The sequence below is a fragment of the Pogona vitticeps genome, chromosome 1 (genome assembly GCF_051106095.1).
Source record: "Pogona vitticeps strain Pit_001003342236 chromosome 1, PviZW2.1, whole genome shotgun sequence".
NCBI lineage: Eukaryota > Metazoa > Chordata > Lepidosauria > Squamata > Agamidae > Pogona > Pogona vitticeps.
In genome coordinates this window covers 258,564,767-258,578,805 of record NC_135783.1, presented here as the reverse complement: position 1 = coordinate 258,578,805, position 14,039 = coordinate 258,564,767, and the positions used below count along the sequence as shown (strand labels likewise).

The window sequence follows — 14,039 nt, the reverse complement described above, 5'->3', positions numbered from 1 at the left end:
AAAATATCTGAAGGCCTGTATGTTCTCCATCCTTCATTTAGCCCAGCATGTTTCAAAGAGTCTTTGTCAGGCCACTGGTACTAAGAAAGGAACATTCCGTTTCCTAGGTGTTCTGCTAAAAAAGTGAGGAGGATATGACTTAGCAAAAGAGCGTGGCTTTTCCTTTCAATGCCCTTCATGCACAGCCTTCAAAACACATTGGTTTCATTATGTTACATTTTTCTGCACCTCAGAGGTGCTCTCTTTTCTCATTTCCTGCCTTGAAAGAAGGGCATGATAGAAATGTAGATACAGATAGATTTTCTCATGTCAGTGCAGAGAATATCTTTTGAAATAACTGTGAAATACTGAGGCAAAGCTTACATACTAGACTTGATGGCAGAATAGCCTCAGCAACCATTAGCTTGAGAGCAGTTTAAATTACCCTTCTGGTTCAACCTCTGTGACTGGAATGAGGAACCAAAGCCATCGCCTTGTCAGCCTTGAAGCAGGACAGCTTAATTAGTGGCTCATTTTCAGAATAAATTGACAGTAGGCAAGGATGACTTCCTAGCGGCATTTGAAGCATTCAGAGAATGGAATACGGAGCATGTCAAGCTTTCCCTTCTTGCCTTAGTGCAATTTCCTCCTGCCTTTCTGGTTGCCTCGGTCTGTTGTACTGTGATTCTCTCCCTGGCAGGGCAGAGGGAAGGAAGGGATGCTATTATTTCAGCCTGGGATCCTAGGTGCTGCAGTGGGAGATTGAGGAGCAAGGGGAAGAGCATGCACCCACCTCCTTGCTCTAGAGCAGCCATTCTCAATGGGGTCCATATGACCCCTGGGGGCTCTGTCACATTTGAAGGGAGGCACAACATTCTTCACATACCACCTCATAAGGTTTGGTATCTGACTTACACAATTCTGATTTGACCGGTATTGCCTTCATATTGTGTTTATGGCCGTGACCAAAAATAGCTTGAGAATGGCTGCCCTGTAAGGCTTCTCACCCAGAAACCTGTCAGGCAGAATGCCTAACAACAGCCCTAAATTGGGAACTTCAGAGCTTGGAAAAAGATACTGTTTTTGGTCTACAACTTCCCCAGTTGGCACAAGCAGTAGCTATGTTTACGGGGAACCATTTTATGGGTTGGCTTCTTTTCTTTTTTAAAAAATTTGTAAAATAGTTGCATAGCTAATACTAATATCATTAATACATCAACCTACTGCATGGTCCCAAAAGCATCAGATTTTGCAGAGCAAAATAAGCCCATGCCCTAGCATTTTTCTCAGAGCCTGGAAATAATATGCTGGTGTGTTAACATTAACATCACTACTTTTGTGTTCACAAGGGAACAGGGCCACCTGATGCATCTGAAGAAGAATGTTTTGGAAGTGATGGACTGTATCCTGTTGGGTACCTCCACCTGCATAAGCAGAAGTGACATTTCTGACAGCAGCAAATTGCCACTACTTTCATACAGAATTATTTTTTATTATTATTTCAAGCTGTGTGTGACTTTGTATCATTGCTTGTAAGTTGTGAGCACCAGAAACTCTTTAATTAGAGGCAGTTTGTCACTGCTAGAGATGTCAGTCCCATTGCACAAGACAAGCTACACTTACAAGATATTGGCCAATATTTTGAATACTTCAAGTTTACTTTGAAGGCCTTATTTTTAAAAGATTAGACACATTCCTCCTGTTTAATGCAAAAAGAGTGGTTTTGTATTAACATGTTAAATCCAACACAGTACACAGTACTGCATTTCCAAGCTCTGGTTCATGCAATATACAAGTTCATTTTTCTGGGACATGAGAAAGTCATGGCAGGAGAGAGTAAAGGAAAGAACAGGGGTATCAGAAGATAATTAAATACTTCTTTTCAATTAGTTCTTGCAGAACCCAACTGAAAGCATCTATTCTTTTACTGTAACATTATGCTCTGACCACTTCTGGTGAAAAATAGTCTGATTGCTTTGACATTTTAATTGGTTTTTGATTTTGCTTGTATTTCATGTTAATCCATGATTTTGAATTGTGCAAATGCTCTGATACAAATAAAGAAAGAAAGCAACATATCCTGTAATTAGGTTTTTTCTTTTTTTTTTTCAGGATGGTGAAGTATATATAAACGACTTGAAAAATGGCAGCACAGAGATTTTTTGGAATCCAACCAGTGAGGTTCGAAAGCAAAGACTGAAGCGACACATTGTGCTCTTTGAAGAGCAAACAGAATTTGAATCTGAACGGTAAGGTGCTCCAGCTGCCTTAAGAGGGCAAGTGAGGGAATCATATCCCCACCCCACCCAAACAGACACATACATACATGTGAACACACACAAACATTTGAATAATTCTGCACTTTGCCCACTTATGTGAAGGTTTGGGAAAAAAAATCTTCTTTCAAATGTCGTACAAAGAACTTCCAGCAAAGACAGCTGAACTGTGTTGAGGCTTCTGAACAGGATTAAATATGCGAGGAGGTTGAGTGGAAAGGAACATACTGGCTCAGTCCACTGGTCACCATTTCCCAAGGATGTTTTTCTGAAGGGAGAAGCCTCTGCTATCTGTAGAATCCCAATGGCATGGCTTCATATTGTGGAAGGCATATATGAAGGCAACAGCAATGATAATGGAGAGAGAAGAATGCTACTCCTCAAGAGTGTTTGCCTTAGTCCTGTTCAGAGTGCCTGCATAGGCTTCTGTCCTTGCCTACAGTTTCAAATTCAGCACAGAGGAAGTCCTTTTCTCCACCAAAACCTCATGTGATGGAAGAAGGGCTTAATATATGTCTTGATTTTAGCAGGAGTCTCGGAGTAATGGTGGAGTGGCTGATAGCTATACAATTCTGGAAGGTCCAAAACTATATTGGCTTGAGCCTTAAGGTGCCCCAGGTAACAGAGGAAAGCTGACATTACTTTCACCGACATTTCTCAAAGGAAATCATAAAGGGCCTAACTCAGATGGGACCCTGCATCATGGCAAGGGAATTTCCCCCTTCCCCAACAACTCTTGCTATGGTATCGGTCTGGATCATTCCTCCAGCACGCAAATACTGTATATAGTAAGTGTAGAAGTATGCAGTAGTTGTAGGGTTGGAGAATACAAGGAGCTGAGCTCTTTTCCCAGCCACAGCATGTAAGACACCGCAGCTGGTTGCTAGGGCCTAGAGCTGCTCCTGATCCAAAGACACAAGGGGGTTGCCACAGCTAAGAGCAGAGGTGTACATATCCATGAGGGGCAGCCTGTTCTCTGGAGAGTGATGGATCACAACTGCTACCAGCCGAGCCGGTGGTGAGGGGCTATGAGAGTTGTCCTCCAATAACGTCTTGAGAGCTAAATGTTCCCCACCCCTGCGGGGTGGTTCTTCAGTGTTAACAAACGGTGTCTTTTCAGTACTTCTGGGATGTGTCTTTAATTCTGGAGTGGACTGGTTTAAGCCCCTTCTTTCCCCATGGCCCTTAGAAACACTGCCAGGGCCTCTGAGCCTCCTGCCTGTCCCTGGTCTTACTAAGGACACTTGTTTACCCTGGTCTGTTTTCAGCCTCTGGCAACATGTCACAAGTGCCATCAGCAAAGGAGACCAGAACAAAGCAACTCAAGAGAAGTTTGTGTTGGAAGAGGAGCAGAGGAACAAAGCACGGGAACGGAAGGAGAACGGGGCCGACTGGAGGCCCCTGCTCTTCTGGCATGATCCTGCCACCAACGAATGGCACTACAAATATGAAGAGTGAGTCATCTGTGATGATTAGACGTTTCAGAGGGCACAGGGCATGGAGGCAACCACAGGCAGCCCTTGGCTGGATCCTTGGTTTAATGTCAGTTGCCCACTGTGGAGCAAGCCGATGAGGCCTCTGCAAGGGTGATCCCTCTTTTTCCCAGCAGGCTGATGGGCACGAAGGAAGACAGAGGAAAGTGGGTGGGGAGGAAGTGGCAGAAGGAGAAGGAGAAGAGTGCCATGGTCACACCTCCTTTGGGCTGTCACCAATCCGCTGCTGGCTTCAGCCCCATATATTACCCCCAAGATAATGTGTCCCTCAATAGACAAGAGGTTGACCATCCTTGTCATAACTGTGCTTCGGACATGTTTATACCACAGTCCTAAACTGTTTTATTAGCTTCCTGTGCTCTGTGATAAAGTTTGATTTTGTGAACTGCCCATCTAGGTCTTTTTCCAGGCTTTAGCTGTTCAGTGGTATAGAAATGTAATAAATGAAATTTGTTCAAAGCTGATGAAGGACCAAATGCCAGATGGAATTACATAGATTGCCTGAGGAGGCCAGTAGGAGACTGCCTTATCATGAGGGAAAGACAGATTAATTGCCTATATAATATGCACATACATCGACCACTGCATATGACCCAGATAAGGGAGACCTGACACAAAACTGTCAAAACCTGCTTGCGGCTGCTGTCCATCCTTACTGTCCAGCCCTGTTTAGATAGAAGTCCTACTGAAATAACAGGCTTTCATGGACGTGTGCACAGAATTCAGGGCCGGCCCAAGACATTTTGCTGCCTGAAGTGGATGGCAACGCATATCCATCCAAATCAAGGCATGAAGTCATTTCATTTTGCTTAGTGGCCACGAGGGTCAGCTCTGAGAGAACTGCAGTTGTTAGCTCTTCCTGAGGCCTAAATGAGGAGAGGATCCAGCACATTTAAGACACCTTTCTGGGCATATGCTTTATCTCATGGCTTTAGTTCCCTGTCTGTGAAAAAGAATCATGAGAGGGAGGCCTCACAGAGTGATTGGTGATTGTGAACATAAAGATTGCACATTGTTTGTGACATGTAAAAGAAGATGCTACTTGATTAGTAGCAGGGTGGAGACTCCTTGGGCCTTTTTTATTTCCATCTTTTTTCTGCTTTACAGTCATTTTGTGTTGCATACATGTTTATCTCTGCTGCACACACTGCGAAACTGAACTTGCAGTTTGGAATTCTCAGCTTCCTTTAAAGCTAGTAGTTTCCCTCCCATTCATACACTTTTTGTGTTGCTTTGAAAGTTTAAGGCCCTGGGACCCTTTGAATGACATTGCACAATATGAGAAAGACGGCATCCTCCAAACCATGCAGAGGCATTTACCCAATCGAATGTCAACTCACAAGAACATTCGCACCAGCAACCAAGTGGCCCGACACAAGGTAACTGGGACTCCTTCAGAATTCCCATCACAGTGCCTGCAATGTGGGTTTTTTTTCCTGTTTGGGAAAGATCCTGTTCATTTTAAGAGTACAGCTCCCATAATCCCCTGTCCAGCATAACCAGCATCCCTTCTAAACTCGGAGGAGAACCATACTTGTGCATTTTAATTGTCCATTGGTCGTGCTCCAAATCTCACCTGCCAGAGCTGGGAGTTCCTGCCGAGCCAGGTTTCAGAGGCTGTGCTCTCATGCTGGATACAGGGAGTCCTGCACCTTGGCAGTGCAAGGACAGTTCCAATCTGACATACCAGGTCTCTGTCTGCAAACATTTTTAATGTGGCCTGTTAAGAGAAATCCTTCCTCTTCAAACAGTTGCAGCATTCTGCAAAGTGTCAAGGCTGCAGTTTGTAGAATCGCTTGGGAAAGGATTAATTCGGATGAACGTAGCAGAAGGGTATTTAATGGTGTGTATATGGAATGTGAAATAGTGTAATCCGTCAACCAGCAATGGATAGACTGTTGGAATGCATTCAGATTCCCATTTGGCTAGTTTGGGGTTTAGTTTTTGTCTGTGAAACACCTGGGATAAAATGGGAAGTAATAGGCAAACCTAAGAACATGAGAAGAGCCCTGCTGGATCAGGCCAAGGACCCATCTAGCCCAGCTTCCTGTATCTCACGGGGGCCCCACAAGATGCCTCTGGGAGCACATGAGAAAACTAGATACCTGTCTCCTGATACTCTTCCCCTGTATCTGGGAACATGCCTCTGTCTCATAGGCTGGATGTGAAGATACAAAAGAGGAGACAGGTGTATTTTCTGCTGTATGCCATTAGGAAAAGGTGGGCTCCAAAAATAAGTTTATAGTTATAAGTTCGGAGAATTGAAAAAGAGCCGAGAGAAACAGTCAAGGGAATTCATTTTGCTCAATAGCCATTTCAGAACCTAAAAACTTCCATCTTCTTTCTGCCACTCTTTCTAATTGTGAACTCAGGTGGTGCCTGGAGGAATGGAGGCAAAATAGGGTTATGACAAACAAGAAACATTTGGATGGAGCAAGGCGGTACCTCACCTCTAAACTTTAGGGAATACCTCCCTGCTCTGAACACGTCACCCAGATGAGAGAGACAGGATGCAGAGGGGAGGCTGAATGTTTGCAAAAGTACTAAACCATATTTAAAAAAATCTGAGGAAGCTGCTCCTTCTCCTAAGGGGAAAAAGCACAACTCACCGAGAATCAACACATACAGTAGTCACAGAATGCTAGAAGGTGAGGAAAGGGAGGCTGATGCAGCTGATTATCTGGCACTCTCAACAGTAGTGATCCTATGAAAAGGTAAAAATATAGTACTACGTTTTGTTGAAAGATCCCTTTTTACTGCTATTGTGCTCATGTCTAAGATTTGGATCTAATCCTTGTAATGCAGTGAAGGGAAAGAGGCTGAGTGGCCTTGCCCTTGAACCTTCAGGTTTATTCCACAGAAACCAGTATTGTTATTTAAGAATAAAGGTTTCAGGCCAGGACCATTCTTTCATCAGCTGCCACTGAAGTCCAGGTATTGATTCTTTCTATAATTTGTGTCCTTGGAGTCTCGTGTAAATTGTAACCTTTGTTTTCCTTTGTGTTCAGAGGTCTGCAAATGATTGTAGATGGCGTAAAGCCAGCGACCAACCGTCCAATAACAGCCAGAACACTGAAAGCAGCTGCTCAACACCTGAATCGGTGCAGGACCTTTCAGACGATGATGGTAAGAATATTGCAATGTTCTGATTCTCTCTCCACCCATGACCTTTAATAAGTCTTGCTGCCATCCCAAAATGGCATATCCACCTCCCTCAAGTTGGCACCCTTCAGATGTTTTGCACTGGCACTCTCTCAATGAATGCTCTGGGTGATGAGGGGGTGTACTCCCCAAGGCTTTAGAATGAAGACAGATTTCTAAAAGCCCTTCTCATGCTTGATATTGTCAGTTGGATTATTGATTTAGCTCCTTGAGAATAAAGTTCCTAAAATAGGCAAGATCTTTTATTGGGCATAAGATGCTTTCACAGGATGGGATCTCTCGTTTATCCAGAATGAACAGTTTGCAGCAAGCCAGGGCATTTCACTTCACCATTGGTGAATTATGTCATCCAGCAGGAGGCAGCTTCCCTTATTTGGTTTCTTCCCTCCCAACAAACCAGACAAAGAAATCAAGCATAAACACAGCACACTCTGCCTTCAGGAGACCTCCTTCCCATCTCCCTCACAACCTCAGCTAGAGTTTCCATGGTTCCTTGGCTGACATCATGTCCACACATTGAGCTGTCTCTTAATAAAACATGTCCACAGAACAAGAAGCATCATCCTGCTGTGCATGACATGTAACTGAGTTTTCATTCCCACACTTGCCATGGATCTCCCCCTAAATATTATGTAAGACAAAGAAACAGTACATGCTAGTGTGTGGTTCCCAACAAGTGGTTTGCCTACTACACGCTGAACATGATGAATCACTCGCTGGGAGTCGGACAATCAAAACCTGTGATTTCAGACTAAGATTCATTAAAAATCATAGCAGGCAAAACCAGTGTGTAATTCTGATTTTCCATCCAATCCATTGCATGCTGTTCATTTCTTTTCATTTTGTATTTTTGCAGCCAGTTGCCATTAGCTAACAACATGCTATGCACATGCAAGAGTCAGTTTGGTATAATGGTTAAAGTGCTGGACTGGGCTTTTGGAGATCTGCATTCAAGTCTCCAGTGAGCTCATCAGATAACCGTGCACCAGTTACTCTTTCTTAACCTGCCTTTCTCACAAGACTGTTACTGGGAGAAAATGGGAAGACAACTACCACTTGCTTATTGGAGGAAAGACAGGATGTAACTGTACATAACTATAAATTTGCACATTAGGACTCACGAGGGAGGGAGAGCCACAAACCACAGAAGCCAAGGGTGCAGAGTTTGTGAATGCTCCCTCCTGACCTCAGTTTTTGTTTCCAAATATCCAACTGCTTTTTTTGCCAGCAAGACTGAAAATGTACACTCTTCCTATTAGGACAATTATAACTTAGTTCAAAGTATGCTTCCTGGTTTCTGCCACCTCTAAGTTGAGCAGTGAGATATCCACATCTCCCTACAACAAATTCTGCTCCTAAAACAGTACCTGGATGTACGGTATTGACTTTTGTAGGACATCTGCTTGCCTGTCTTTCCTTTGCTATTAAAACATGATACGGCACAAGCCAAGATTAGAAAGCATCCAATACAACATAATATATTTTATGTTCATACAGGCAGGATAATTATGTTTTTTAGCAGTTTGTAAAGTCATACAACGTTGGCTGTTTTCCAGTGAAAAACACACACTAGAGGATTCTTACTGTCACCTTTTACACTGTTTTCATACCTTAACAATAATAATGAATAAAGTATTAGCAACAGAGTCCCTTCACTTTTGCGCCGATTTCTTTTTTCTATTGTGATATGAAAGACACCACTTCCATATCTCTGGGACATTGGAGATCTGATTATGAGTAAATAATTATTTCAGGACATACCATTTCTTGAATACTTACAACCTGGAAATCCTTATGGGATTACATTCCTAATTTGCTATCTCTCTGTTTATTACTTTACTGGCATTTGGGGTCACTAGTTTAGCGCCTGGTATGTTCTTATCGGGTTGAGATGGCTACTGGTGTCTGTTAAGACTGGCATTGCTTTGTGGCCTTCCTCCCATGCCTAGGTTGAGATAAGCAAGGCGCCGAAGTCTCTGCTGGAGAATTCTCACTGAGAGGAGCTGAGTTTGGGAAGCGAGTGCACATCAGTTGACCCAGAATTTTCTTGCAGATATCTTACTGAGTTTCCCTAACTGTGTATGTTGTACATGACTCACCCTGACATTTCACAGTGGATCTCTTGGCCGGCAGATTCAAAATGTATGGTTTGACACAGTTTTTGCAGATACAGGGCTTACAAATGTGGGAAGGAAATAATGTGTGAGTAGGCCACTTCCTTGAACATATCTGTAAAACCTGTGTCATTAAACGAAATTTCAGGGTTTCATGAATCTGTAAGCAGCTGTGTGATCCACATCCCTCTGCCACCATATTCCTTTTTCCCATGTATGTTGGAGTGATTATATCTTCCTGGTGAGCATGGGGAGAAGAAGAAAAGGCAAAACATATAAAATGCCATAGTTCTCCCCATTTCAAAAACAAAACACACATAAAGACTTGTTATCTCCTCTTTTTCTCTCTCCAGGTTTTGAAAGTCCATGTACTCAGTGTGGGAAAGAAACGGACCATTTAAAAGAAATTCACACTGCTGTCTTATCCCTCCAGAGAGCCCAACAGGACATACACAGGTACCGTCATTCTGGCGCGCGTGAAGCTTGTGTAGACCCTATGCCAGGGGGAGACGTGTCAGCCCTGCCCATTTCTATTGCTGTTTTCCTGCATGAAGGTGACATATTTGAGAGAAAGCGCCCACCCTGTTGTGGAGGCTTTCTATGCAAGCCAGAATTCTGTTGTTTCCATGCTCTTAATTAACAGAGTCATCTGTCTAAGTTTCAAACAACCAGCCAGTAGTTCTAACCAATGTGGAACAGTTAGCATGCCTGGTGTCATAAAAAGGATAGGAGTGTAGAGTAAGGGTCCATAATTGCTGGGACTTCAGAAGGAGGAGGAAAAGATTGCTGTGAATGGCCGTACATGGGGTCTCTCTCTATGGAGGCTGGTCAGGGAGGTTACTGATGCCAGAATGCTACCAAGCAGGCACCAAAGCACAGTGCATGGGGGAAGAAAACCTCAAGACATTACGGCCACATGTAAACGTGGATTTATTTATAAGGGAAGGGCATACATTCATGGTGGACATGAATCACTGCCTTCTCCCCCATGGGAATAAGAAGTGTGTTTTTTTAAAACTGAAGAACCAACTTAATCTGCTTCTACAATTTAAAAGATAAAAGGGAGAGGGCTACTGTTGCAGAGGAAGTTTGTAAATCTTAGGTAATCTGCCCTTTCCTCTGTGCCTGGAAGAGCATCTTCTAACTTAACTTTCAAAAGATTTGTGTTCCTATAAAAAGTTCTAAAGTTCTTTTATTGAAAGTAAAAAAAAAACAAGTGCCAAAGTAGGACTGCATTTGAATGTTAAGAAGACAAAAACATGACTACAGAAGAGCTACACAACTTTAGTATTGACAATGAAGAAGTTGAAATAGTTAGAAATTTTTGATAACTTGGTTCGACCATCAATCCAAAGGGAGACTGCAGCCAAGAAATCAGGAGAATAATAAGACTAGGAAAAGCAGCAATGAAGGAACTAGAAAAGATCATCAAGTCTAAGGATGTGTCACTGGAGACAAAAGCCCAAATCATTCACGCTATCATATTTATAATTACCATGTATGGATATGAAGGATGTACATTTAAGAAAGCTGACAAGAAAAAAATTGATTCATTTGAAATATTATTCTGGAGGAGAGCTTTGCAGATACACTGGACTGCCAGAAAGACAAACAAGTGGGGCCTAGATCAAAAGAAGCTGGAACTTCTTCAAAATGTTGAAACTGAGGCTTTCCTACTTTGGGCACATCATGAGAAGGCACGGTTCTCTGGACAAGACAATAAGGCTGGGCAAAAGGTGCAAGGCAGCAGGAAAAGAGGAAGATTAAATATGAGATGGGCTAACTTCCTAAAGGAAGCCAAAGGCTTGAGTTTACAAGGCTGAGCAGGGCTGTTGAGGAGATGACATTTTGGAGATCACACATTCATAGGGTTGCCATAAGTTGAAAGTGGCTCGATAGCACATAACAACAACAACAACAACAACAAACAAACAACAAACAACAAACAACAAACAACAACAGGTTCTGGCTTGATTAGACAATGTAGTTCTTGGAAACTCTTTCTGGGGGGCAGAGGAGCACAAGAACTTAATCATAATTTTTAAAGAAATAAATACAAATGAAGAATTTTAGAAGTTTTATTTTAATCCCTCTAGAATTTGGGAGGCCCACCGATGCAAAACGTTCCAGGCAGCCGGCAAGTTACCTATCAGAATATTTTATTTATGAGGCTTGTTTGACATTGAGCTTTGGATTAATGTGGCATTTTTATCTCTGCGGGATCTGCTGTGTAAGGAACCGTTTGCATTTTGAATGACTTGTTTCTGGGCTTCTTGTCGTTGCAGAAACCTCACTGCTCTGAACAAAAAGTCTCTTTACAGGAGGGCCTCCTCGGAAAACCTCTTCCTGGACTCTCGCTGTTGGTTCCTTTTGTGCATCTTCCTCACATGTCAGCTCTTCATCAATTATGTCTTCAAATAAAAAAACAAAACAAAACCTGGGGCATTGGGCAGCAATAACAAAGGGACCAGCTGCAGGAGAAAGAGAGACTTCACTGCAAGGAGCCTGCGGAGGCACTAAGCACTTTAATGCTGACACAGCTGGGGTGGAAAGAAGAGAGGACACAGTAAACCAGGGAACCTGCAAAGTTTTGTTCTTCAGATTAATGTCATTGCCTTTTACCTGGACATCTACAAGGACCTCTTTACCTGTATGGGCCTTAATGCTAAAGCCAAATGTAGCTTTAAGTGTGCAGTTTCTGTTTTCTATGTCTTGTCATCTTAGGATGCAATTAAAATCTACCGACGAGTATTTGCGTCCCCCTTTTTAACACTATACACATCTCCTTGGTTTTGTGAAACCAAACAGCTTGTTTTCCAGTTTTTCAATAGGTCAGGGAAGGCTTCTGAACATCAGTTAAGAGGCCTCCTGTATTATTTTGTGACCGAAGGAGCTAACGGTATAAAAAGCCAGCCAACTGGGATAGATAGCACAGCATTTTCTGGAATATTCTGGCCAGTGCTCTCACACACCACTTCCCTTTGAACAGCCCCTCATCGCCCTCCGTTCCACCAAGACTGTAAATACACATGACTTCTGAAGGCCTGCCCCTTTTAGGAACGATGAGGCTTCCCATGCATAACCAACAATGCCCTAAGTGATGCCCTTTGGGCCAGAGAATCAGATATGCCTGTTTAAGAATCAGTTGGGTTTTTAATATAAATATATATACATACATATATATAGAATTGTTTTTACATTGATTAAACCATACAAACACACAGCATTGTATTGAGGAATGCAAGCACTGTATAAAGGAATGCTTCTGAAGTGTACCATTATTCCCTTCTGGGTGAAAGAGGATGGGTGCATAAGCACTACTGTACATAAGTTATTTTGTATGTCACAAAATCACTAGCGTACTGGGGTTCACTGGGCATAGAGTGTGGCATAGCAGAGCTTTTGTCCATTGATACACACCCACACTGGTATGTGAGTAGGTGAATTTTGCTTGCAGCTAGTTTGGGCAGCAGTCACTGAGACCCAGGTAGCTCCAGTGTCTTGGGGTTTTGTATCAAGAGACAACTGCTTTCTAGATTCACAGAGAGCTCCTTTCCCCCTATATAGGGCTGATCCTGTGACTGTGTGAAGGCATCCTATGTATGGTCTTTGCTCGTAGGTACATGTAAGGTTAATGGTCAGGAATAGTAAGGGTTTGCCACTGCATCCTTCAAAACTGTTGATAGTCTTCCTATTTTTACACCATTTTTTAAAAAATTTGCAATATTTTATGTAGAATTGCAGCCAGTACTAAGCCTTTCTTTTCTGGCCTGAAGTAGTTCCAAGTGGTAAGTACTGCTATATATATTTAAAAAAATGAAATTATATATATATAGGTATATGCAGCCTTAAACTATTTAGTGGTGGTGCCAGTCTGGGCTAACTTTCAATGTAAATGTTTCCAGATTTTTAACTACATTCCTTGTGATGTTCCCTACCAGGGAACAACTTGTTTGTGCTTGATACGTTGAAATAAATGACACAACTTTCACTTAGAACCTCTTTGTGGCTGGATCATTAGTGTGCATGGAAATTGCTCTTTTTTTTATCCTGCAACTCACATCTCTTCTCTGTTAAGTCAGATGTTCTCAAAGCAAAGAGGCACATAACTGTAGGTGGTAATGCATCTTATGCTGGTTAGCCTGAAAACCCTGGGAAGGTCACCTTAATTTTGAAATGACTTGACACCATGTTGGCTGTTACTTCTGTTTAAGAAAGGATGGTTAGGGGAAATCACCTTATATACTGCAAGTTTTCTTGCAGGTATGAGTTATATTTTCACAGTCAGTATGATAAGCAGCAATATGGGTGGGGCCTCTTGCTTTGTTGTATGTACACTGTAAAACCAATTGGCTGTGAGAGACTAGCACTCAGTTATTTTGTGCTGATCATTGCTAAAGATGTCATACAAGTGGATTTCCACTTGTGCAATAGAACCTTTCCAGATTCTGTTGTATGCAGCCCCCTGCTCATCCCCAACATTTTATTTGGAGGCCCTCCAACCTTCTATCATGTGTTTGAAAAGGCACAGGGAACTGGAAGTGCGAGGGGACATCTGCTGTGCTGACAAAAAGGGATGGGGAGGTCCGAATGGAAACTGCCAATTGGCATCTCATCAGATCAAAGGCAGCTTTAATCTGTTGGAACTCCATGCAAGCACAGCTCTCCCTGCCTCTGCCCCTGCTGACTCCTGCCACATAAGAGTCGCTTGTTGTCTGGATGACTACCGCAACTTCAATTGCAGAAACCAGCAGGGAACTGAGCTGAACCACTGTGGATCACAGTGGATCAAAGCATATTTTACCTGTCTGATTCTTAATTGGTTTTATCAACAATGAAATTATAAGTATTTTGGCACTTTTAGGACAAAAAAATGGCATTCAGAATGAAGTTTTGTGGATTACACTCCACACAGGCAGACCCCCAAGTGAAGACAGCAGACTACGGCAGCACTGAGGAGGGGGAAGAAATGAACATGTCTCTGCTGGTATTGGAGGCTGTGGACATCTCTCTCT

At 42.7% G+C, this 14,039-nt stretch overlaps 1 protein-coding gene across 4 annotated transcripts in view; it reads left to right on the top strand.

Moving 5' to 3' along the window:
- OSBPL5 (oxysterol binding protein like 5) overlaps positions 1–13,022 on the top strand; it is a 192,882-nt gene extending 179,860 nt beyond the window's left edge. For all 4 annotated transcript variants that reach the window (XM_078383847.1, XM_072985680.2, XM_072985679.2 and 1 more), the window contains exons 17-22: positions 2,092–2,228; positions 3,524–3,709; positions 4,989–5,127; positions 6,757–6,874; positions 9,378–9,480; positions 11,310–13,022. In XM_078383847.1, the coding sequence (XP_078239973.1) occupies positions 2,092–2,228; positions 3,524–3,709; positions 4,989–5,127; positions 6,757–6,874; positions 9,378–9,480; positions 11,310–11,445 (819 nt within the window). In that variant the 3' untranslated portion in view covers positions 11,446–13,022. The remainder of the gene's footprint in view (positions 1–2,091; positions 2,229–3,523; positions 3,710–4,988; positions 5,128–6,756; positions 6,875–9,377; positions 9,481–11,309) is intronic.
- The last annotated feature ends 1,017 nt before the right edge of the window (positions 13,023–14,039 follow it).